Genomic DNA, 25,448 nt, shown 5'->3' on the forward strand with positions numbered 1-25,448 from the left:
AGAAGCATGAAATAGTCCTTTTAATGGAAGCGGAAGTATACTTGGGCAGGGTGTTATGTATAAGGAGGAAATATTCTATCGTTCTAACATTTTGTAGCCTGTGTGTTCCAGGTGTATAAAGACTACCGTTGCGACAGGTTACCATAACAAAAGTGTAAGAACAGAACACACAGTGGAAGTTAATAGAGAGTTAAAAGCAGACACAGACAGATGCAGTGCTGCTGGGCGGGGCTGAGGGAGGTATGGCACCACAGGGGGGTGGGATGACAGAAGACAGCTAGACCGCTTTGATCTCTTGAAAGAGGAATATGTCACGCCCATGTCTGTGTGTGCATGTGTGTGTGTGTAAGTCATGATGATGCAAATATGCAGAATGGCTGTCAGGTGCAAGCATTTCAGAAAGTCCACCTAAATCACTCAGACACATACTATACATAAAAAACACAAAAACTCAATATAATTGCAAACTCATCTGGTGGGAAAAGTGGCCTAGTTTGCAGGTGCAGTGGTTAGCTGAGCTGTAGCATAAACTAGCATACTTATCACACACACAGATTACAACATACAAGCAAAAATTGCACTCATTTTAAAAAGCTAGCAAACCTGAAGATCTCACTATGAAATAAATACTCACTCTTTCTCTTCGGTGACAATGAGCAGCACCTTGTTTTGGGCCTTCATCTGGGCAGTGAGGCTCTCATTGGAGGCCCTGAGAGGAGAGGACAGACTTTTGAAATCTAATGATGAAATTCAAAACTGCACTCAGCACTCCTTCCAGGATTTTGCGGACTGTTACTGGGTTTGTTGCAGCCTGAAATGGATGATTTTACGGTAGTAGTTTTGTTGAATTTGCGTAAACCATTGTAATCACAATAAATATGCAATATCCTGGAGGGGCTGACAAGACAAGACTTTTATAAGGATATAAATACCCGACAGTTTAACACTGTCTTTTGCAGTACTAACAAGAGGACACTAAATGCAAAACACTTTAACAAAAAATGTAGTAGTACATTTATCCGGTGGTCAAAGGCTTTATAATATCAATTAAAATAACCAACAGGAACAAAATATTTTCCACAGACAAGTGTAATGAATAATACTGCTACTGCTACTACTACTACTACTTTTAATAATAATAGTAATAACAATAACACATCATAGTGTGGTCATACTTTTGTTCAGTGATCCAACGGTTAACATTGATCATGACCAGCTGGCTCTCATGGCGAAGGTTTGCATTGTCAGAACGTGTTCCCTCCAGCTCCGACCGAAGTGCGTCCACCTACAACACAGTCATACGTTATCCATCTCAACTCAAACCATACAAAAAACTGCATAGTTTGTTTTTCATGTTTACCCTGCATTCGTTACTTCCCTTACTTTAAAAACCCTTCATCTTTTCTCTGATTGGATTTGTGATGGCCGTAAGTTTGAACGATAACATTCAGTTCATTGTTGTTTTGATGTACTTTAGTTAGGGAGTAATTTTAACAGCACTAGCTTTCCACATTTAGATGGGTTAAAGTTTCTCGCTCACTCTATGCACACACACTCACACCAAAGGTGTGAAATAAAGAAAGGTAAAAAAGGGGATAAGTGAGGTTTTAAAAGATGGAAAGTAGAGACAGGGTGAAAATAAATGTCAAAAACAGAGCATAATAGCAACACAAGAGAAAAATTAGGTAAATGGAGAATAATGGAGGATGAAAGAGATGACATTTGCAGACGCAGGTATAAATAGCAGGGTGAGGTATTAAACAGGTGCAAAGGAGGAAAGATGGAGGTTGGGGGGAGAGCAGGAGCCAACTGAAGACGAGATTTTACAGAGAAGATGGGTGAGGGGTGAAAACAGCAATGGGATGGCACCGGCCAAACTGCTGACTTTTTCATTCTGCTTATCAGTCAGGACCTTTCCAGGCCTAAACTCTAGGGACCCTGACACATTACCCTTATCGCCATGGAAACACCTTGATATACCATACCATCTTCCCACAAAGAGTTGGGCAAACATGAAAAAAAAAGTTTCCAATATGTGGGCCATGATTTAAGTATCCAAAAATGTCATATGATTAACCCAAAATGTCAAATATCAACTGCTGTGTGGGTTGAATCAGGCACTAGGTGTGTGAATGTGTGTGTATGTTGAATCCCATATGTCTGACAAAATATTTTTCTGTTGATGCTTATCTGGAAAACATCACCTGATCCAGCTGATGCAGAGCTAAATGAAAAAAAAATGTGATGGAGTAATAAAAAAGTGATTATGACATACAATAACCCTTTGTTTCATCATTAAATGGCCTCAGAGTAAAAGGGAAATAAAGAATATAAGCCAATGAGAGCAAAAAAGAAATTGAAGTATGTCAATATATAGGTCTGACTCTTATGGGCCACACCCAAATAAGGTTGCAGGACTACTGCTTGTGCACCCCGAGGCTGAAATGAAAATAAGATGCTTTTAGTTGCCAGAGGTGAAAATGTTTTAAGTTATTTACAACTTAATCTAAAAGAAGCCAGTCTTTCATGTCTGCACCACATCTACCGCGGGCTACAGAGTGGGCAGACAGGTCAGGAGTTCACCAGCTGACCAGTCAATTTTGTTACATTTTCAATGAGAGGAATCCACGCAACAACTCACAGCAAAATGTGCAATCTGATATAAAAATCTGCTGGAACATAACATATTGCATAGAGCACCTTTAAGATTTTATAATATGATGACGAATTATATTTTTAATTATTGTCACATTAAGGAAGGGCTGTATTTCAACAAATAAAGCAATGAAGAAAAAGTGGAGCAACAATGACATTACATCAATCAAATCATTCAATTTTGAAGAGTAAACCAAGTCAATTGTAATTGCATTCAACTGCAATAGAATAAATATTGTGGATCCCCTGGTGCTTGTGATTTCACCTGTTTTGTATCATGCATAGACACATCTTCATGTGAAGGAAGTTCTGTTGTGAACCAGAAACCCACATTAATGCTCTAATATTAATTATATACACAAAAATATCAAACCATACTATTCAAAAGCTCAAAACACAGCCATACTCACATTGAAAATGCACACGTGCGCACACACACGCACACACACACACACACACACACACACACACACACACACACACACACACACACACACACACACACGGTGGCAGGATCTGTGCTCTGCTGTAATGACAGTAATTACCTGTGGTCTCACATTAACATCTCCCTCCTGACTGTCTGACTGGCTCGGCTGGTGGAGGGATGTAAATCGCAGCGCAAGTCTGATGTTGTGATTAGGACTAAATTACGCACCATCACTCTGTTTCCACCAGTGTCAAGGGAGGCAGTGAAAGGGTGTGTGAAAAAGAGGGTGTGTGTGTGTGTGTGTGAGAGAGAGACAGAGAGAGAGAGGGAGGGACCTTTAGAGAAAAAGGGACAAAAGAGGTGCAAATGCAAACGGGGGGAGGAGTAAAGTAGCATGCCTGCTTAACATTTAGATTGGTTTTGTTGCACAAATATTTTAGCAGATGATGGGGGCTAAAAGGGGCAACAAAATGCATTTGGGACACACTTATAACCAAGTTTGGCAATACTGCTGGTCCTTTCAGGTCTATGCTAGAGAATATGAGTTGACTACCACAGTTCTGGTGAAGGGTTTGGGATTTTTACAGCTGCTGCAACAGTATTTTTCATTTTGCTAGTTTATGCTATGAAAATAAGGCAGAGTTGTACAGTCCACGGCCTTTTCATTGACAATAGAAACAAGATGGACTTTGTGCAATTTTCTTCTGAACTTATACATCTGAATGAACTTTCATGACAAACCACAAAGCATACCTGCAGACAGAAAACAAAAAAAAGTGGGGCCTTAATGGATTTTCCATCTTTTCTATTCTCCATAGAGCGGTGGACTAGTATCACATTGCACATTAACTGTCCAGGACAAAAGTGCATTTTCACTAAAACAGACCAAGCTGTCCAAGGTCATGGGATAAACATAATTTAAAGTTAACTTTTCTCGGTAAAGAGAGTAAAACGAAGAAGGGTGGGTGGGGGGATCAGAAACAGACAGCCTGGTTGTTGCTTCCATCACCATCAAACCGCCAGAGCTGAATACGAGCCATTACTCTGTTCCACTCAGCTCATCAGAGCACATCCTCTCATCAAATTAATGAACACATTTATTGTTAAACACGTTTTTATAAAACATTCATTCATTCTGTCTAATTAAAAGACCCAACAGGCCTGACATCACTTAAATATGCATACTTATCACTCACAGGGTCTGAATTAAAGATCTACAGGCGTGTGTGTGTCTGTGTGTGTACACTGTATGTGTGCATGTGCGTGTACGACGGCGGGAGAGAATGAGGTTTCCTAAGCAGGTCTTCTCACTCTAGGCTTAATGGTGATAATCATGGCGTGACCCAACATTAAGACCATGTGTGCGTGTGTTTGTGTGTGTCCCACTCTCCCTAATGGTGACGATGATGACATGTTCTCCATTAGACTAGTCAGTGGGCCACAGCAGATCTAGCATATTAATGATGCTGATGATGGCTTCTTTAATTACCTTCGTCTGCTGCAGCATGGCCTCACTCCTCTCTCCGAGTCCTTTCATCACACACGCTCCTACGCATGCTGCTGGGTTGTTTATCAGTGGCTGCCATTACTGAAGTCCCCTATCTTGCATCGAGCCTGCATGAGCACAGCTACATTACCAGCCTTGGGAAAAGTTACTTGACAACTTAAGAGCTAAAAGTTCCACCATCTAGTAGGTGTTGTTTAAAGGAGATCTATTGTGTTTCTCCTTATTTTCTGTCATATAGCATATATAATGTTGCAAGGTCGGATGTTCACATAAAGAGTGGCCAAAATTACAAATAATGACATAAACGTATGTAAAAGTTATCCTACCTAGCAAAAGCCTCAGACTTCAGACAGTACTGAATACTCTGTTTCTGTTTTCTGTTTCAGTACTTAACTACCAACAAAACAATATATTTGGACAGATTTCTTGATATGGCCATCTGCTCCAGGCATGCCACTGCAGGTGTTACATTTTGTAGCCTACACTGCTGCATATGGCTACATGCTAATATCAGGGAAACATGTAGACAATGTTGTCAGTTTTTCCCCAATTTTGGGTAACAGCCCTGCTAGAACATGTTGAACATGTTGTATTTATAACTTTTTGTTTGTGATTTTTTGCACAAGAAGGTGCCACCTAATACAGTCATTCCTTTGCTGCAAGTACACTGCTACATGTAGCTACAAGCTAAAATGTAGTGTCTCAGACAAAGGGTAAAACTGCTGTTCCAACACAGACAGTATGAGGAAAACTGTGTTTTTTGACCATTAAAGCATTTACACGTTCTATAGTATAGAGTGGAAAAAAAATCCAGATTTATAATCTTCTACTCTTAGCCTTTAATCAGACAGTTTCTAACCTACATAATAATATTGCCAATTTTAAACAGCATTTTCTTTGAGGAAATGTTATTGTAGTGATGCTTGTTTTGGATAATGTTAAACTTTTGAGAAGTTTGTTTCTTTTAGTTTCTGAAAGGGCTGATTTGTGGAAAAACAAATTCAAAATTATCACTGTAAGGTATAATAATAACAATAATATTTTAAAAAAGTATTGTTTGGTGACTAAATTCAGTTATCATATTAACACTTGTCATTTGACAAAACCCAACCCTAGAAATTACTCAACTTCATGGTGTCAGTCCATAGCATCATTTGTTAGAGTTACTTAATACTTGAGATTGAAGTCGTGCAACGGGTTTACTGGAGAAAGGATGCAAATACTGTTGTGCAGCCGCCCAGACTGCTACAGTTTATTTGTTGGTAAGTTCTGACAATAGAAGGCTATAAATGTGTCCTGGATGTGAGGGATTCCCATTTGGCAGACCGTCCGATATTTAGCTGTCCAGGTGACCAGCCTGCAACAGTGCTGAGCTGACAGCAGCAACACAAAAGAACAATTTTAGGTTTTTATTGTTGCTGCATTGTTTAGTGATGAGCTGATGCAGCAAGAGTTTGGGAAAACACTGCCAGCCCTGTTGTTATTTTTTCAGCACCTTAATAAAATGTTGGAAAATAAAAATAAGGTATAGTGGTGGGAGACATTCATTTATAATTAGTTATTTTCTCCAACATGATTGATTTTCAGCAATTCTGCACACACACAAAAAAAATGTGGCAAGGCCAAAATCTTTTTAGAGCCCCTCAGTTCAGTTTTAAGTACAGTGAAGCAAACAGCAAGCTTAATACTATTCACTTGTAGAAATTACATCATCTCTTAAAAGAAGAATTTCTATGAGATTAAAGTTTTAAAACAATGCTTATATTGTTATTTAACTATTGTCATTTTGAATGGTCAATGGCAAAAGCAATTAGACATTCCTACTGATGAATGGCTTACAAATGTTTGGTTTTAAAAATGGGCAGATATTCTATTAAACATGTATGTTATCTGTTTCTTCCTCAATTGACTTTTCAAATTGATTCTACTGGCTGCTTTACTTTTTTGTTACTATCACATTGTGATAGCTCCACCTTGCATACACAATGTTGTGCATGCAAGGTGGGGCTGGTTGGCTCAAATCCACAACATGACTTCTTAGCATAAACTATGCCACCGAAGTACAACAGAGTGAAAATTGTGCCAAACAACTCCAGCTCCAGCTTCCAACTACAGTATGCTGCTGTGGTAAAATATTGAAATTAAAGGGAGACATACTTTCATAGGTTTCCACTCTGAAATTTTTTGATCGTATCAATTTAAGCTACCCAGTCTGCATTCATTTGTTCTGAGACTGAGATTAAGTGTGAATAGGGTGATGTTACACAGTTCTTTTAGAATCTGTGAAGAGGATTTTAACAGTGTAAAACATGCAGCTAAGGTGAGAACAGTTAGCCTTGAATAATTACAATAATAGCATTCTTACTTACTTTTATTAGAGGCTGTTAGATGAGTGGTAGCTGTGATTTGTAAAGACTCATTTCCATTAGTTCTTCAAGTTCCTTTGATCCAGGTCACAAACACACATGTATAAAAGTAAGGAATGTGAACTTTGACTGACTGATGAATTTGCCTTGGTGTCTGGCAAAAACTAACTATGTAAATACACATTTTGAACACTTGGAGAACAAAAGGTTTCAGTAATCTAACATTTCTTTTAAATCTATTGCTATAAAACTACATTAAACATTACCTATGAATTAGAGAGAAACATCCTTTGAATATCTTTGCACATATTCCACATTTTTCATGACTTCTCTTCTTTCTTTTGGCAAATTAATCGTACCTTATATGTTTCTCCTGTGAACTTTTGCATACAAAAAACAGACATGTGGCTGTCTCTGGTAAAGAAAGGCTGCTTGACAGCTACTGTAGGAAGAACACAGGAACTTATGGAGACAACACAAGAAAAATAGCAGCCTGTTTCTGCTCAACTGTCCGTCACATCTCTTCAGATGAATCACAGGGCTGTAGCTTAATGAGCTGTGTTTGAGGGTGATGGGACACAAGGACATGCATGCACACACACATTGAACAAATACGAAGGCCATTCCATGGTTAAACAGTCAGACAATTGGACCACTTCTGTATATTCATCAACCAAACAAATGAGCTTCATTTGTCTGTCCTCATTTCTCCATCATCAAACCTTTCTCTGTGTGTGTGTGTGTGTGTGTGTGTGTGTGTGTGTGTGTGTGTGTGTGTGTGTGTGTGTGTAAAACTATGATCAAGTACAAGTCATTCTAAGCTAATTAGGCCACGCTTGAGGCTTCTATCAGGTATAATGAGTGAGATCAATGAACAGATAAGACTGTTCCAGAAACCAACTCTCTCTAGAATCTCCAAAAAGAAAATACTACACTTATGTTTGCATAGTTTAGCCACACAGCCAAATTTCAAATAAAAACACACACTTACAGGGGCTTTAACAAAAAATAATAAGATAAAAATAACTTTAGGTATTATGCAGCATCTTGCAGCTTTTTGTGATTCAGCAAATTGTCTTGCTCAAGGATACTTAAAGAATTATTTTACTGGTGGAAAGATGGTCTTTCATAAAAGTGGCTTTTGTCAAAAGGTGCACATAGTTTTGAACTTAGTGCTACATAGAAATTGGGTTTTTTTAAAAAAAAAAAAAAAAAAAAAAGGAAAAGGGCTTTGGTAATTGCTTTTGTATAAGAGCTAGAAAACCAACAACTAGTACCAGAATGCCCTGCACCACACCAGACCAATGAACACTCTCGCTAGTGGGTGATACAGTGCAAGCTTGTTTGTTTAAACACAGTAAACAAACAGCGTTCAGCTGGTAACAAACTATCTCTAACTGAAGTTAAACAGTGCACTAAAATATGTTTCTGTAAAAATTTCAGGCAAGAAATATGCAAAGCAGTAACAGAACCTTAGTTCATATCAGCACTGCTTAGGTTTGTGTTTGAACTCACTATTTTTGTTATTCCATGACAAGAAGAAGTATGGTGCCCACTTTCTGTTCATACATTCTCAAATTAAAGCCAAACAGTGCACAGAAACATTTTTCTAAAAACATCTGACCTGATAAATAGGCAATGCAGTGACAGAATCTTGGTTCATATATGATCAGCACTCCCTAGTTTTACAGTTCGATCTGAGTTTTATCTTTTATCTGAGTCTGAGAAAAAGAAAGCGGGGCGGGTCTCTCTCGACCCACTTCTATACTCTTTGTCCACGGTGGAGAGCACAAGAAAAAGCGAAAAGACAGTCTGTAGTGTCAGTAACCAAAAACCAGCTCAAATCTGCTGGATGACACAAAACCCACCATCCCTTGGATTTGAGCTTCAAGGTGAACAGGGAGACCTGAGTGCTAATAAGATGAAATAAAATTTACCACGGTTCATTTACTCAAACTACCCACATTGCTAATATACAAAGTTGATGGAAAATCGGCAAAGTATCCTTTTAAGTCTTATACTTCTGTGGAAAAGCTTGCACAGAATAATAGACATAGTTTGCGCAGCTTGCAGAGAGCTGCAGAGATGCGCTGCGCATCTCCTGAGAAATGTGACTACACGCCAGTGTACATGTCAACTAGGTCTTAAGCAGGGACCAGGCTCATCTCTCTAATCAGCAGGCAGGCACCCTACAGACTCAGAATGATTAAAAGCTACTGTCTAATTTTATTTCTATAGGATGACATCAATAGCTGTATAGTCTATGGGAATGAAAACATGCTCGTGAACTTTTTCTATCTGAAAACTTCTCTGCAAATTCTCATTAAAGCTGTTTAAAATCCTTTACTCCATGCTAAAAGAGGCTGAGGTAAACACACTAATGACTGTGATTGTGAGTGTGTGTGTGTGTGTGTGTGTGTGTGCATCCATGTGAGGGAGTGTGTGGCAGTGAGAGAGGAAAGAGGGAAAAAGGAGAGAGGGAGGATCATCAGATCAGTCACACAAACATGCCTCATGTTTACTACAACTTGTATTTGAACTGGACCCATGCAGAGGGACATGATCGAAGTGTGTGTGTGTGTGTGTGTGTGTGTGTGTGTGTGTGTGTGTGTGTGCGTGCGCGCACGCATGCGTGCATGCTTAGCAGCATACATTCCAACACAAAACTGTCTGGCAGATAACATGCAAATCCCTTTCTTTGCACCAGAAAATAAACACTAAACAGACCAGGCAAACACAAACAAGACTCTACATGTAACACACCACAAACACACCCACATATCTACACTGTGCATACAGTACAAAAACATACACGCAGAGAAAGACAGAGCTATCTGAGGTTCAGCTACTGTGCACCGAGGCAATTTGTAATATAGATTTCCTCTATAGGCCACTGTAGTGTACCATTTACCATTTCAAACCCTTTGATTTTTTTCACCAGCGAATAATTCATCTTCTGCTGGTCAATAACAGAGATTGGGACCTAATGAAGGAGTCATAGTCAGAATGGCCATCACACTGGTATTTAAACACTGTTTGGAGTCAAATTCATTGAAAAGCTCATCTGTTGTTGAAATGATGGAAGACAGCAAGAATGCAAAGGGGAAATGTACGTAAGGGAACGTGGATGAGTGTAGAAGCCAGCCAGAGAATACAGATACACAAAGACAAACAGATAAGTCTATACGCTCACTCTCACACAGCTTACTACAGATGCAGGCATAAAATAAAATCTAATTTCAAATCTAATTTTAGTAAAAACTTTTAATGCTAGCAGTTCAACACTGACAGATCTAGTGTCCATGGGTTTAAACAACACACAATGAAACACTGCCAGAAAATCTTTTTTCTATTAATCTACTAATCTATTAATTAAAAATTGATACATGGGTTTTTGAGAATTGATACAGTATCACAAAACATAATCTCACAATACTAAAGAGTATTGATATTTTTTTACACGCCTAATGGTAACATTTCTGAATTCATGTAGTTTGTCAGTCCATTAATGCCACCTGACAGGGGGGTACACAGTCTGATTTACTATCATGACATCTAGATGCTGTTGACTGCTGTTACAGCAGGTATCAGAAATAATTTCACATATCCATCAGAAAAACCAGACGGAGCCAGGCAGGCATTTTGCCCTATTAGTTAATGCGAAACTACTAATATGATATCCAGCACATATGAGAGTGGCATCACTAAACTATTTGAATCTCTACCAAGAAATTAAAAAAAAAACTCTTTTAGAACAAGAAAACTTGCCATTAACACTGAAAATGGAGCAATAATCACAACTGATTCAGAAGTTTTAGCCTAGTACTGGGTGATATCTCAATATTACCGTTTACTGACTTTCAGTGATATTTTATTGCAATGACATGATCACATAATGTTACAATTTAAAAAAAAAATACAATCCAATACGGTATCCAATGCAGTAATTAGTTTACTGTATTGGATGCATCTTATACAAGACATGCTTGCAATATTGTAATATAAATATCAATATCAGAAACAAATTATGTTCATAAATATTGTGATCAATTGCAACCATATCAAGGGTATAACAAAAGCTATTTCAGCCCAAGGAAACTGTTTCTTTTGTTTAGTGCTGCATGAATATGGCCAAAATAGTAATCGTGATTATTGTGATAAATATTGAGATCCTGAGATTGATTTTAGGGGTAAGATGTTATAATTGCACTTTTCGTGTTTAAATAAACAAAACACTGCTTTCACTTCCATGTTATGCTTCATTTCTGCTAATCCTACAAATCTTTGCATCAAGACTGGATCATAAGACTGGACCTTATTCACAATGCATCTCCTTGAAAAAATTATACCTAAAAGTCTTTTGGACAGACATCTTTGGCCAGATGGAACAGTATTGCATTGTCATTTAAGTCTGTCTGTGAGACCTGTGGCACACTGTACAGTTTTGATGAATTTCTGAGTCCGTATAGGAATGGGGAATTCATTGAGGTAACATTAGCAATGTGTATTCTTTTGGGCATTCCTGCATTCATTGTACTGCAGTCTGAGGTGTTTTTTCAGGTGGTTGAATTAGATAGTCTGATGCACTTAACATCGGAAATATTTCCAAACAACTGATGATGATCCATATAGATGGACTAGCTCTTAGCCTGCTGCTCCAGACATTTAATGTCTGTTTGGCTCATGTGTTCTCTTTACACTTCTACTGTGTAAGTACTACCGCAGCCGCAACATTCAGGAAAGTTTTTCACAGGCTGCTGCTGCATGGTGCGCGGCCTGATAGCTGCCATGGCTTTTTGTTTAGGAAGCGCTCGATTTGATATGCAGCAGAGTTTTCTATGAGTGGAGAACGCATTTTAAACATCAATATCACAGTCAATCTTGTTCATTTAATTGTGGGAAACCATAATCATGACCAAGATTAATATTTGATTCATTGTGCAGCCCCACCTCTACTCCAAAAGAAACATAACAGGATAATTCATACACTAGTAGTCATTGCAATATCTTTTTCATGCACGAGTAGGACTTGACAGACCTGTGACTAACTCTGACATGTCCTGCAATATGTTTGATCAGAGATTGTACAACAGAGAGGGCCAGTTGCACAGCTAAGGCAGAGATGAAAGGATTTTCAACAGCTGAGAAATAGATGAAGAATTCCTGGCGAGCTTTGGCTTGGCCACTGACTGACCAATCAACTGGCCTAAGTCTGCGTCTTACTGGCCCTGGGCAATCACTATTGTCAAACCCTGGTGCACTAATGTTAAGCGAAGAAAGGAGAGTCAGGCTATGCGGGCTGCATTATTCACAAGGACAGAGTGAAAAAAAAAGAGTAAGGTGAGAAGGAGCGAGTGAAAGAGAAAGAAATGGAGAGAGGAAGAAGACAGGGAAACTTGTACAAGAGAAAGAGAGAAACAGACACGGAACAACAAAATGCAGAGAGGACAAAAGAAACACAGACAAAGAAAGAAAGAAAATTAGTAACTTTAAGGAGAGTTTAGAGAAAATTCAAAAATCAAGATCTGAGAGAGCACCACTGTGCATGGAAGCCTAAGACAGAATTCAAAGTTTGTCGAATCTAAATGAACATCAGTTCCCCCGTCCTGGCTTTACCCTTAATTATCCATTCTGCCTTTGTACAGCGGCGGCTCAGCTCTGACAACCGCTCTCCCCTGAGACGCCTCCACCTCCTCCTCCACTCCCAGCCAGAACATTAGGGAATATCAGGGAATATTACACCCAGGAATTAACGCTCCAAATCACCTTGCCAGGTTTAGGTCCCGCATATACCCCTCCTTCTCTTGGACAAGATAATCCAGGCTCTAGCACCGGATATGTGCCACTAATCATCAAAAAGGTAAGGGAGGGGTGCAGAGAGAGAGAAGAGGAGGGAAGGAGAGGTGAGGAAGACCTTGGAGGACATTGGGGGAGAGGAGGAGAAACCCTAACATAAGTGCATTCATGTTTTTGGCTGAAATATTTCTTTAACCTGCTGTAAGTATAAAAAGAATCAGCTATAGTAATCAATAACTGGCAGAAGGATCAAAAGATTTCATTTAATGTATATTTAGTGGTAAAATTGGTATAGCTTCCTGTGAGTACAGACTGTATCGCAATGGTTCAGATGACAAACAACTCACCTGTGCTGTGCCGAGCCAGTTTTAACAAACTCTCTGAATTATTTGCCAAGGCTATGTCACTCAGGTCTGGTGTGTATTTATTTACCTGGTCCTGTGCATCCCGTTTCTCTCGCTCTGCCTTGACTTTGTGATCGACAGCCTGCTGAAGATTCCTCTTGAGCTCCACCACCTCCGTCTCCAGCCTCACAGCCATTGACCTACATACAAACAAAAAAAGACAAATTAATTTCTTATACTATAATTAATTTTTTTTAAATTGTTTAATCACCTCAATATCTTGGATGCATTTTTTTAAACACATTTAAATATTTTCACATTTTTTTACAATAAAAAAAATCCCCAAAACAAACACAATTATTCTATTCCAATATTAAGTTTCTTGAAAATCAAGATCTGAGTGTTTAACGTAGGCCCAGAAAGTGCAAGCATGTGTGTGTGTATGTGTGAGTGTGTGTGGCAGCCAAGCTAAGGGAATGTGAAGGGGATCAATATGAAGGGGTCTATTCCTGCCACGCAACTGTGCATCTGTGTGTATGTGAGTCTGTTAGTGTCTGCAAGTGTGTGTGTACACGTGTGCGAGCGAGTTTGTGTGTGCCAGCTGCCCTGGCTACAGCGAGATCAATACAACAAATGATTACCATTTCCACAAACCTCCCTCCACAGCCTCGCTTCGGCCGCTCGGTGAGCCTCAACACCCCCACCAACCTTCTACACACACACACACACACACACGCACGGACCAAAACAAACCACCCCGACTCTTGACCCACAGCTCTACAAGCGAATATAAAAATGAGAAATTACAAGTTTATGAATAGTAAAAATTCTTGGGCTTTGTAAAGCAAAAGTTTTGGAACAGCAAACTTAAGTTACAACATTATAGATTTTACAGTTAAAACAAGAATGACTATGCAGGGTGAGACCACAAAGTCAGCTCTGACCATTAGTTTTTATTGGCATTTGTGTTAAATTGACACATCCAAAAGATACCCCAAAAAATGAAAGCCCAGTTCAATATCTACCCTTCTCTACACATAAATTGTTATTGTTTTCAGTTAATCATTTACTCTATTGGCTGTCAAAAACAATGACTTATAACAAATCACTAGATTATTCGTTTTTAAAGGCTGCAACCATCGTTTGTTTGTACTATCGATTAACCTGTCAATTGTTTCCTCCAGTAATCAGTTAGCCATTATTTTTATAATATGTCAGGAAACAATAAAAACCGTCAATCCACCACAGTTAGAAATTTGACATTTTTACTTATAAATAAACTACATGAAATTGTTTCTACTTCATTTTTTGTTGATCAGTAGATTAACAATTATTTCATTTCAATTTTAGATATTTTTGAGAATAGAATAGATTTTTTTTTTTTTACAATGTTGCAAAATAAGATACAGAACAAAAGAGATTCAGACTGAACTCTAAATTTCTAATACTTCTATTTTTTATGTTTCAGGGCTGTACATAAAACAAACGTTTCAGTCCATGTTGGACTTTCCACACTGAGTAAAGTCCAACATGCACTGAAACATTTGCGTCGGTCTTCAGTCTGAATCTTTTGTTCTGTGTGCGAGTCCTCTTTGCTGCGTTGGGATATATTTTTCTGCCCCACCAGAAAAGAAGACAAATATACAACTTTTTTTTTTAAGGCGCAGCTCATCTCATTCTTCCCTTTTTTAACATCTTTATCAAAGAGTGGACAGCAGTGTTGTCAAAAACACTGACTTATAGATACATATCGATTTCAAAAATTTGAAAGCGTTTTAATATTAATCTTCTGCAGTATTGATACCCTGGTACCATCTGTGCTTTCTCACGCTCTCTTGATGTTGATGTTTAGTACAGTCATTCTGCTGTTCTCTGCTTCTAACCAAAGAAAGGAAAAGTTGTTGTTGTAATTTTATATAGTGTTGTTATACTTAACTTTTAATAATAATAAATTTCATGCCCCAGTGGTGCCCAAACTGGTATTGAATATTGATGTTTTTTACAAAGTTAGAATTTCCAGTATTGTGACAACACTGACAGAAGGCTGACAAAAAATGAGGCATTTGAGAGAATTGACATTAAACTGGGAATATTGCAATTTATGGTCAAACAGATGCTTAAACGCCTGGGCCACAAGTACACCCCCAAAATGGTGAATTTTATGTTTTAATAAAAAGCTCAAAGTAAAATAATAAAAGGAAGTCAATCTTAGCAGCTGTGAGGACATACCCAGCATAATCTTGCCTTTTCCTAATTACTTATTTTTTCAAACGATTCTTAAAAGTTTCTAAAATCTAAATAAATCAAGGTTGACTATTTGTTTCAACACACAGATTAACTGATTTTATGTTTGAACGCTGAACTTAAAACTGATACTAATTGAGTAACTGAGTGGTAGTAAAAGCTGAAGCAGAAGCAGAACGGCCAAAACAAAAAGGAAAGAAAATGCCTGATAGATTGGTCCGTGGAGAGAACACATGATAGGATGAACAGAGTGGGAGAGAGAAAGGAGAGAAAGAGAGGAGGCATCCTGTGGAGAGAGGAGGGGATTTCCCACAGCACAGATGGAAGCCATTAGTATGGTGTTGTTGCTTAAAAACCTTTCATGTCTTTGCAGTTATTAGATAATACTGGGTTAACAGTAAACAGCATGATTCTGCAAATGGATATAATATGCAGACGCAGCGATTGTTTTACCAGTCACTACCTAAAATTGCTTTTAAATGTAATAAAATGTAATAATTCAGAGTGTAACCTATAAAGTCTCCGCGCCGAGGTTGAAATTGTCGGTTGACGATGAAAATGTTCCATGGCTCGACTTAACCGAGAAACTCCCTGAGACTGTTGCAGTGAGGTCATGTTGAAGCCAAAGCCACAACCCACAACTATGTGCACACAAACAGACGCACACAAACACACACTCCACTGGGTGATACATGCTTGCTGATGTCATCACCGCAGCTCTGGTGACACACAGGGGTCAACCAGGGGTCTTGCCTATGAACTCTGAACTCCATGACCTGACATCTGCTTACAAACCGTTACCCATCGATACACATTTTGATATTCCTGTTAAGATTCACTCATGAACATGAATACGAAAAGGACAGAAATTTTCAGTTTGGATGCCAAAATCTCTTTTGGTATCGCTTTTTTGCTTTTTCTCTTAAATAAGGTACGTATTTTGAGCTTAGGGCTGTTCTGTTCAACACATGTTCGGTTAAACAGCCTACTGTACGCCGCACGTAAAAAAAAAAAAAAGCTAAATGTTTTTGATTACCGAGCTTACACAGGGGACGATGGGAAATGGGATAAGAGAGGAAGCTCCTTTCCCTCTCTCCCTTCTTACCTTATTTTCCCCTCTGCTAGCTTTCCCTCATTCAGGCACCCCTCCATCCGCCTCGCCTCCTCTGCACGGGCTGCCAACTCCTCCACTGAGCAGGAGAGAGAGAGAGGACAGAAACAGGAAGAAAAGTGTGAGATAAAGAGCAACAGTTCACTTCAGACTCTGCTGGTTAAGATTCATTAGAGAGTAGGTTTAATTCAAAAGGCCATATGACAGAAAAAAAAGGACATTTTCATATTGAGATATTATATTGTGAGATGGCTCTTGAGACTGAGTTAATTTTATTTTTTAAAGTATTTAAAGAAAGAAATATGTAACACGATATTTACATAGTACTTCACATGCTCTAGTAGCTCAAGGTTAATAGAATGATTTACAAAACATGCCTACACAAGGGGTGATTATTGATTCTCGTCAAGTTCAGCATGAGTGGGGGAAAATGTGAACTGCGAGCCACCTTCAAAGCCAAACCAACTCTGCCACAGAAGAGGCGCTGAATGCCTTTCAAAGGCAGAGAAGGCAGGAGTGAAAGTATTGCACTGCTCGCACTCAGACGAGGCAGCAGCCCTTTTGTTGGGGGACAAAAGGAACGCTCCCTGACTCCGTCAATAGATGGCACTCTTTACCTTGAGCAGGCCACTTGAGCTCACACTCCTGACCGCATCCCTTCAATCACTTTCCCTTTTCAGCCTTCTCCCTCCGTCTACATGCAATAAAACCCCATTGTCCTACACTTAGTAGTTTAGCACATTGAGCGGATGCATAATAAACCACTAGTCAGGTTCCTTGGTTAGGTTTGCTTTTGCAGCCCCTTTGCAGTTTGAATTTAAAATTTAGGATTTGCCCCCCACCCCCCCTCCTTTTTTTGTTCTGTGTGCTGTTTTGTGAGTCAATGTTTCTTCATAGCTCTTAAAACCTTTTCACTAAATTCAGTATTCATTGAATATAACATAAACTGTCAGCCATCGGTGGCCGAGGCCAGTGAATATTGAGAAGGTGTGTGCGCTGAATATGTAGAGGTGAGTATTTGTGTGTGTGTGTGTGTGTGTGTGTGTGTGTGTGTTGAATATTTACAGAATGGACCTTGACATTGTGGTTGTGCTATTTGAGTGTGTGAAATAGAAACAGAGAAATGTTTAGTGTATTGCTGTAATGCTTTTAGGGCCATGCACCCTCTGTGATGGTGGAACAGACTGAATATGGGCGGAAGCTAAAACCAATACCAGAAAGAAGGAAACAGAGAAAAGAAAATCTACATTTAATAAAACTATGATTAATTTATGGTTTTTGCAGCATCCAAACTGTTTAAACTAAAGCCCTCGGAAAATTGAAGCGGCAACTGGAATTGCTAAATATTTAACGATGCACAAACACTTTTTATTTGTGTGTGTGCGTGTGTGTGCACCCTACCTTGGCTATTTTACCGAGTCTCAAGGTGAAAGTTTGCTATGAATCTCAATAATCAATAAAAGCAGAGATGTGAAAACTTGAGATGGGGATCAAATTCGCATTCAAGGCATTAGTTTTGAGGTGACCTCAGTGACACCTCCCACCAGGGGAGGCCACAGAGAGAGCAATTAGCTGCACAAACTGACCGTTTACACAAACACTCCGATTTGCACCCAAACACACACACACACACACACACACACACACAGGAAAATGTACACACACGGCTGAAACAACACACGCGAAATTAAGTGAAAGACAGAAAGCTTTTCCTATATCCTAAAATTTCTAGGAAAATAAAAACAGACACACAAAAGTAAAAAGCAGCACACATACACTGGTTTACTTTAGACAAATAGATAAAAATGTGTTATATATTTAGCTTAGTTTGATGACTAAATACTGCCAACTTTTTCCACATTAAGCCATGATCCACAGAGGATTTCTCATTTTTTTAAAATAACTTAAAGATCGAATAGCAGTCCATATTCTGAGTCCTGGGTTCTTTTACAACTGGCTCCATGAGTTAAGTTATGACATTAGTCCACAATCGAAGATCTCAGGTGTCTCCCTTTCTTGACCCTTTTATTCTGGCTTCACAACTTAAAGTATGACATTAGTTTTTAATCTAACTCTCTCAATCTCTCCCCCTCAGTGCCTTCATACAAGCTTCAAAGCCCATCATACAGCATCAGTTTATAATCACAGATCTGCGATCAGATTACCCTGCTCTCACAGCTAACCTTTAACATGAGAGGGACGAAAACCCGGCTAACCCTGAATCAGTGGCTGGGGCTAGGCTGGGCCCTGCCTGGCCCTCATAAAAGCTTCATAAGGCTTCATAGGGGCTTCCTTTGGCTTTGTTGGGGGATTCGTAGCAGGCTAAGGTGCTCCCGAGAGACGTCCCAAAGCCTCCCAAGACTCTCTCTCTCTCCTTCTGAAGTTTCATGGGCTTGCAACACTGCTTTTGGGTATAAGCCAAAAGGTGTAGGTGCATAGCCGCACACTGTCATGCACACAAATACACCACAAGAAGAAGAAAAAAATTGTATGCACACAACGATGAACACTCACAAAGACAAAGAGTTACACACACACACACACACACACACAGAGAATCTAAAAACTCACACACACATACACCCCAACACACTCCCCTCTTGCTCTCTCCTCTCCGCTTTATTTACAATCCTCTGGCAGCGGTACAAGGGCCCGGGGCTATAACACACGGCACCTAATGCTCAAACTGCCAGGTAATCTCATGTCTGACATCCCCCTTTGATAGAAACTGATCAATAGACTCTTGTAAAGGAGTCATTTTCTCTGATGTTTCTACCAACCACTTCTCTCTATCGCTATCTCTCTCCCCTTCTCTCTCTCTCTTTTCCCCCTTCTCTTTTATTAGCCATACATTTATAATTCATATTTCAGCTGGGCTGAGTTTGCTCTGAGACAAAGGGGGGCTTCTTTGTGTAATAAAGAACAATGGTGGTGAAATGATGGGGAGAAATGCCAGTGTTTGCTGCTGGTTCCGGTGAACAACAGTTTTGGGGATCGATAGAGTGTGAAATGGGATTATAGCTAGTAATAGAGGTGAATTGGAGGAGAGAGGCCTGTGCACGTGTGCGTCCAGGGATCCAGATTGGATAGCAGCACACACACACATACGCACAAACTTGTGCACACACACACATGCACGCAATAATGATTTCATCATCTTTAGGCAGATGCACATCAGCAGCACAGAGGGGTGGTAATATCACATTTCTGTTTTTGTGGAAGTGTGGAAATATGGATATTGTGTTTTTGTTTATGCTGTTATTTCATTTGTTGTCACACAGCATCACATTTATTTCACATTACAGCCAGCCTTACAACACATCTTATTCAAGATGTAAGACGACACTATCAGCAGTATTTGAATATCTTAAACATCCATCCCCGTGTAAATTTCACAGGTAGGTGCTATAAAAAAAACAAACAACTGACCAGCCATTTAGAAGATGCACACAGTTCCCTATGAAACTGCTTAGTGACAAAATCTTAGCCACAAATCCTTTCTAATTGTCTGACTGAATGTAAGAATAGACAAATAAGTTCTTAATTTAGTTTAAATTAAACACAGGGGTGACGTACCAAATTTTGGACCCTGTGTATATGCAGTTTCCAGGGGCTCACCACCCGTCCTTCCTTGTTCCATGTCTCTGTCACGCGCCTTTTGATTTTTTTTTTTTTTTTAAGTCTGTTTGCTTTCTATCCCTTTCCTTTCTTTTCTTTTTGGAACGCTGATTTTCCTTTCTTGGGGAAAGATGTGTGCGTTGGGCTTTGAGGAGTGAGAAGGGCCTCAGAGGGCTTCCATATTTTTTATTTTTTCTACAAAGTTCAACCAATTTATTCAGCCAGTTTTAATGCAGTTATGACATTTATTATCGACAAAAAAACTTTTTATTTCAGGTTTAAAAAAAAAAAACCTCACACTGGGGCCCTGGATAAGCAGTCCCACTTTTCCCCCCACTAAGACACCCCTGTATCCATACACACTAAGTGCTCCATCAATATACCCTATATACTGTGCACACAGTGGCACTCTCTCAGAACCATGTGTAGTTTAGGGTTACACAATTAATCAAAAATATTCTGGAAATCACAATATGGTCAAGTGCAAGATCCAAATCACTGGAGCTTAATTTTTTTGATAAAGGGTGAAATGTGTCTGAACATACTGTTATAAATTAAGCATTTAGGCACAACAGAGATGCTCTGGCCTACAAACTATATCCCAGACAAAAGAAAGTACAACTGCAGTAAAAATCACATCATTTTTTTAAAAAATATTTTCAGTAAAAACGAAATGCAAAAATTACCATTTCCAGGAAAAAACGTGAGTCATATCACAATCACAATATCTGTCAGAATAATTGCAATTTGATTGTTTTTGCATATCGTGCAGCCCCAGTGTAGATTGTTCAAGTGTTTTGTGATATACTCTCTGGACTCACTTTTTTGTAAGAAACAGAATATCTACTAAACTAAGAATCATACAGAAAATTCATGCCGTCAAAGAGTGACAGTAAATTTGACACATACAGTCACATGCCAAGTTTAAGGACTTTTTTTCCTCTCCTTTTTAATCACACTCTTCTTTCCCGTCTCTCCTGCCACAGTCTGATTGAATCCAGCTGCCTTCAGCCGCTTCAATCTCATCCATATGACACTTCTCTGGTTCCCAACTCATCCTCTTCTCCTCTGTTTCTTTCCTCCTTTGACATTCCCTCTATCTGGCCACAGAGACCTTTAAATATAATATCCATCACATCCCAACTCTGTATACGCCCAGTTAACTGTTGGATTCATCTAACATTTTACCCGTCTCACGGCACCAAACGTCATTCACCAAACAACTTCCAAGTAAAAATGCTTGTAAAAAAATGTCAATTCCATAATAATTTAACCATCAGCAGTAAAAATTATACTCTGTAATTTTACAAAGTGGCAAAAAAAGACAGATAACAGGCTGGAAATCCATTACAACAGAACATAAAGTAATGAAATACAGTAAATATGTGTTCTGAATGTTTTTTTTTCCTTAGTTTTTTACTGCATACCTTTTTCTGTTTGTCTATACTGATCAAACGATCTACATTCTTTCTTGTTAATTTTTTTTTTACAATCCACTCCATCCCTGACCAGATCTACTGTTATCAAGCAACAAAAAAGAATCATCTCCACTCAAGGCGATGTTTTCATAATACAGACAGAACCTCGGCAAGGGCTTCATGTTAATAAAAAAGCCTTTTGTTCACAACAGTAATTTCTCAAGCTGACTCCTCACCCAGTCTATTCAGGCTACTGCTATATCCAGGTAAACAATGCCCCCTTTGTTATAATAATGCATCTTTATTCTTCTTAAGTCATTACAATAGGCTCGACGTCGCTGGATTGTATTTGCTGAAGGTAAAAGCTGAATAATATGTGGTTTTGTGTGGCGCGTAGAGTTGAGGGAATGCGTTTTGATCACAGACAAAGGCCAAGCTACACAGCGTTGTCCTTCTGTCTCTATCTTGTTAATGAGCAGTGTTCACCGAGCAAGCCAGCCACTGTCTGCCACAGAGAAAGACCTCAGATTCATCTCTCTGCGGACAATAGGTGAATGTGTGTGTGTCTGTGTGTCTATGTGTATTTGTACCTCAGAGGGCGCAGTGTGTATGTGCTAATTAAAGCAGTGGGAGTTGGAAGAAATGGCTGTGTAGCGTGTGTGTATGTGAGGTGTTTGCCTGGCGTGACCATAGATGTGTACGTTAATTCTTAATGAGACATTTCTGTGCCCAGTGAGACCCAGCCATCACCATTCCTGCACTGACACACTACTACAAAGGCCACCATCGGGCACGAGCGCACACACACACACACACATAAACCAGATCATTACCATACCGCTAAAGCAGTGTGCCACTGAATCAAACCACTATCTACTGTGTGTGTACGTGTGTGTGTGTGTGTGTGTGTGTGTGTGTGTGCATGTCTGTGTGCCTCAGTTAACATTGCATGCAGACAGCTAGCAACCGCATCACCACGTAGCTGTACCACTGCTGGCTAATTTCAGTGAAGTGATTGAGCTAACAGCAGTGTGACTGGTGTAAAACGGCAGTGCACAATATGGGTGCTTTTCGTTATGCTGACGTGTCTCCTGGATTCCCTCATCTTGTCTCTAGCTCCTCCCAGCAGGAATGTGAGACAAAAATGTGAGTAAGAGACGCAAGGATGAACGCGCAGAGGCTGCCAAATGAAGCGGTGCGGCTTTTATACGTCACACCACTTGATCAAAAACGTCTGCGCAGGATACACCTGTTTTCTCACTACGAACTCCTCCAGAAACATCCTCGCTCCTCATCTCCACGAAAACACTGAAAGGATTAAACAAGGCTTAAACCCATTTTTACCAATTAATTTTTCAAAATTTCTTTTCCATTTCATTTTACCCAGTTCCCATGTTTTTTATTTATGTAGTTTAAAGTAAGTAGCCAATAAAGCAATCTTAAGGTAATGACTTCAGTTTGCTATGTCCTAAGATAGACATTGTAGTAAAAATGCAGTATGGAATGTCTGTTGAGCGGCCTTATATATGTCGTTTGAAAGCCACACACTTCACAAGGTTTTGCGAACTTTACTCGCTCATTACACATTCGTGATGCCAAGTAGCTGCATACACCAATGAGTCTCATGTGATGATAATGACGTTTTAATTGTCAAGCATGTTTTAAACATGTTTTTGTGTTTTTAAGAACATATTTTAACTTTTTTAAACCTGGATTGATATCTCTCTTTTTGAGCTGCATTCAAACTCCTTTCAGAATTATTTAAACCTCTGAAACCTGAGCAAATTCAACCGATGTCTTTCTAAAACATAGAACAAAAGGCAATGCGCAATTATGCAAGAAATGTCCTGCAAACTTTTTAAGGGCAGGGAAAAATGTCCAGAGGCTTTGCTTGATATAACTATCATGATTCTATACTTAAAATTATGTTATACAATTATTATAATTTTTGTAAGCACTTTTAGGCCATTTCCTTGTTTTTTTTAATATATTTACATTTCTTTTTCTTTTTTCTTTTTTTTGCTCATTTTCAGATAGTTTTCTTTTAACTTTTTATTTTTTTGCTATTTTTTTGGGCCATTTCTTCAAGTTTCTTTTTTTTTCCAAGAGAAGAGAAGATACTGAAAAGCACCCTGTATAGCTCCTCTTGCATGCTAATGGCTTCTGATGGACAATATTGCCAAACAAGAAAAGCTTTGATAAAGCCTTAATTATTTATTGAAAACACGCTAATGTAAACTATTTTCTTGTGCTCCACTTGTTCAACTATGCAGGCGTGGAAGCTGCACTACCCACCAGTCACGTGCTCAATTGAAAAACATTTCAGCTTGTTAATAAAAACTGCACATTTATAGACAATGTATACGAGTATGTAGGTGACTTAAAAGTTATTTGTTGATGGATAAAAGGACAGATTAATGGATGAAATGAGTATCTGATGGATTGACTGATTGCTACCTGTCACTTGGTGCTGGCGTCGTAGCTCCCCCAGCTCTTGGCTCAACTGCATGACGTGACTGTTCAGACTCTGCCTCTCTCTAACGGCACTCATCATCTTCTCCTCCCCATTCTGCAACTCTTCCTGAAGTCTCTGCACCTCTCCTCTCTGTGCATCCACCTCGCCGCTTCTTCTCGCTGCCTCTTGTCTGGCCTCTTTCAGCTCCTCCTCTGACTGTCTGAGAAGCGCCACATGTACCTGCAGCATCAGTAAACAGTGAATAAGTGTTTATTATGCGCGCACACACACAGCGTTTGTGGCCCTTTTGAGATCAAGTATCTTGCTAGATTGTGTCTAAAATGCACTTCACACTTGGCATAAAAGAGAGCCTAAAATGTGTATTGAGTGACAACTTATTATTTGATTTTGCTTCCCCACTTACATTTGCTTTTATCTAAGGGAAACCTTGACTAAAACTTAAAAGAAAATAGATAAAAACATATTTGCCTTGGTCATACAGCTAGACAAATACTGGTGGTGGACATTTGGTAGCTTGCTGCAGATGCAAACTCAAAATCTTGCCCAAGCTGTTTGACATAGCCAAATCAAGAGTGTTAAGGAATTCCAGAGGCATACAGCAGTCGACTCTGCATATTGCAAACTTATTGCAAAGTCCTTCACGCCAGTTAAGGATGGATTTATGTTCACACCTCACATACTGTACAGTCTGTAGACACGTGTCCCTGAGTTTACGCAGATATTAAGACTTGATCTTGGTAAGCGTGACATGTCTATCACTTGTATGTGCCAGGGGACACACAAATTAATGTGTAAAATCAAATGTTCCCACTTGCACCTATGTGTAGGAAAATACACACACACACACACACACACACACACACACACACACACACACACACACACACACACCCACACACACACACACACACACACACACAAATGATGTGACTATGACTGCCAGCAATGTTGGCACTCTGCCAGGCTAGAGTCACCACTTTGAGTAATTTGAATATTTAGTGTCCCATTGAGCTCTTAATTGGAGTCAATTTCACCAGCCTTGGCACGTTTGGTACTTTAATTAATGGCAAGGCAATTTGTTTCTGCCAGGCAATCACAGGACAATCGCATGAGTGGTGGGTGTGTGTGGTTGCCGGTGGAGGTGGGTGGGTTGAGTACTTTGGGAACTTGAATTGAATCTCAAGCTCTTAGCCTGAGATGCGTGCTGGGCAACATTTTAGGATGGTGGTTGAGATGTCTTCAAATTTAAAAGAAGAGGGGAGGAGGGTCAACAAGTATGGCTGTCTTTAAATGAAAGGACAGATCAGAAGATACGCATTATCTTAATACCTTTTGGGTGTCCGCCAGCTCAACTTCTAAGCGTGTAACTTCCTTTTTCAGATGCATCACTTCCTGTTCCAGCCCGCTCCGATCACTCATGTGTGTGTGGTGGGATGCGAGGAGACTTTGCTTTAGACCCATCTTTTCCTTCGCCCTATGGGAAAGA

The 25,448-nt window shown here is 39.4% G+C and overlaps 1 protein-coding gene across 1 annotated transcript in view; it reads right to left on the reverse strand.

Annotated features, from left to right (window-relative positions):
- LOC121960984 (myosin-9-like) overlaps nt 1-25,448 on the reverse strand; it is a 156,794-nt gene that overhangs the window by 57,930 nt on the left and 73,416 nt on the right. Inside the window, exons 19-24 of the mRNA XM_042510887.1 lie at nt 25,292-25,436; nt 23,944-24,181; nt 16,445-16,529; nt 13,184-13,295; nt 1,176-1,285; nt 635-709 (exon numbers count right to left, since the gene is read on the reverse strand). Of these exons, the coding sequence (XP_042366821.1) occupies nt 635-709; nt 1,176-1,285; nt 13,184-13,295; nt 16,445-16,529; nt 23,944-24,181; nt 25,292-25,436 (765 nt within the window). The remainder of the gene's footprint in view (nt 1-634; nt 710-1,175; nt 1,286-13,183; nt 13,296-16,444; nt 16,530-23,943; nt 24,182-25,291; nt 25,437-25,448) is intronic.

This window comes from Plectropomus leopardus, chromosome 21 (genome assembly GCF_008729295.1).
Source record: "Plectropomus leopardus isolate mb chromosome 21, YSFRI_Pleo_2.0, whole genome shotgun sequence".
Taxonomy (NCBI): Eukaryota; Metazoa; Chordata; class Actinopteri; order Perciformes; family Serranidae; genus Plectropomus; species Plectropomus leopardus.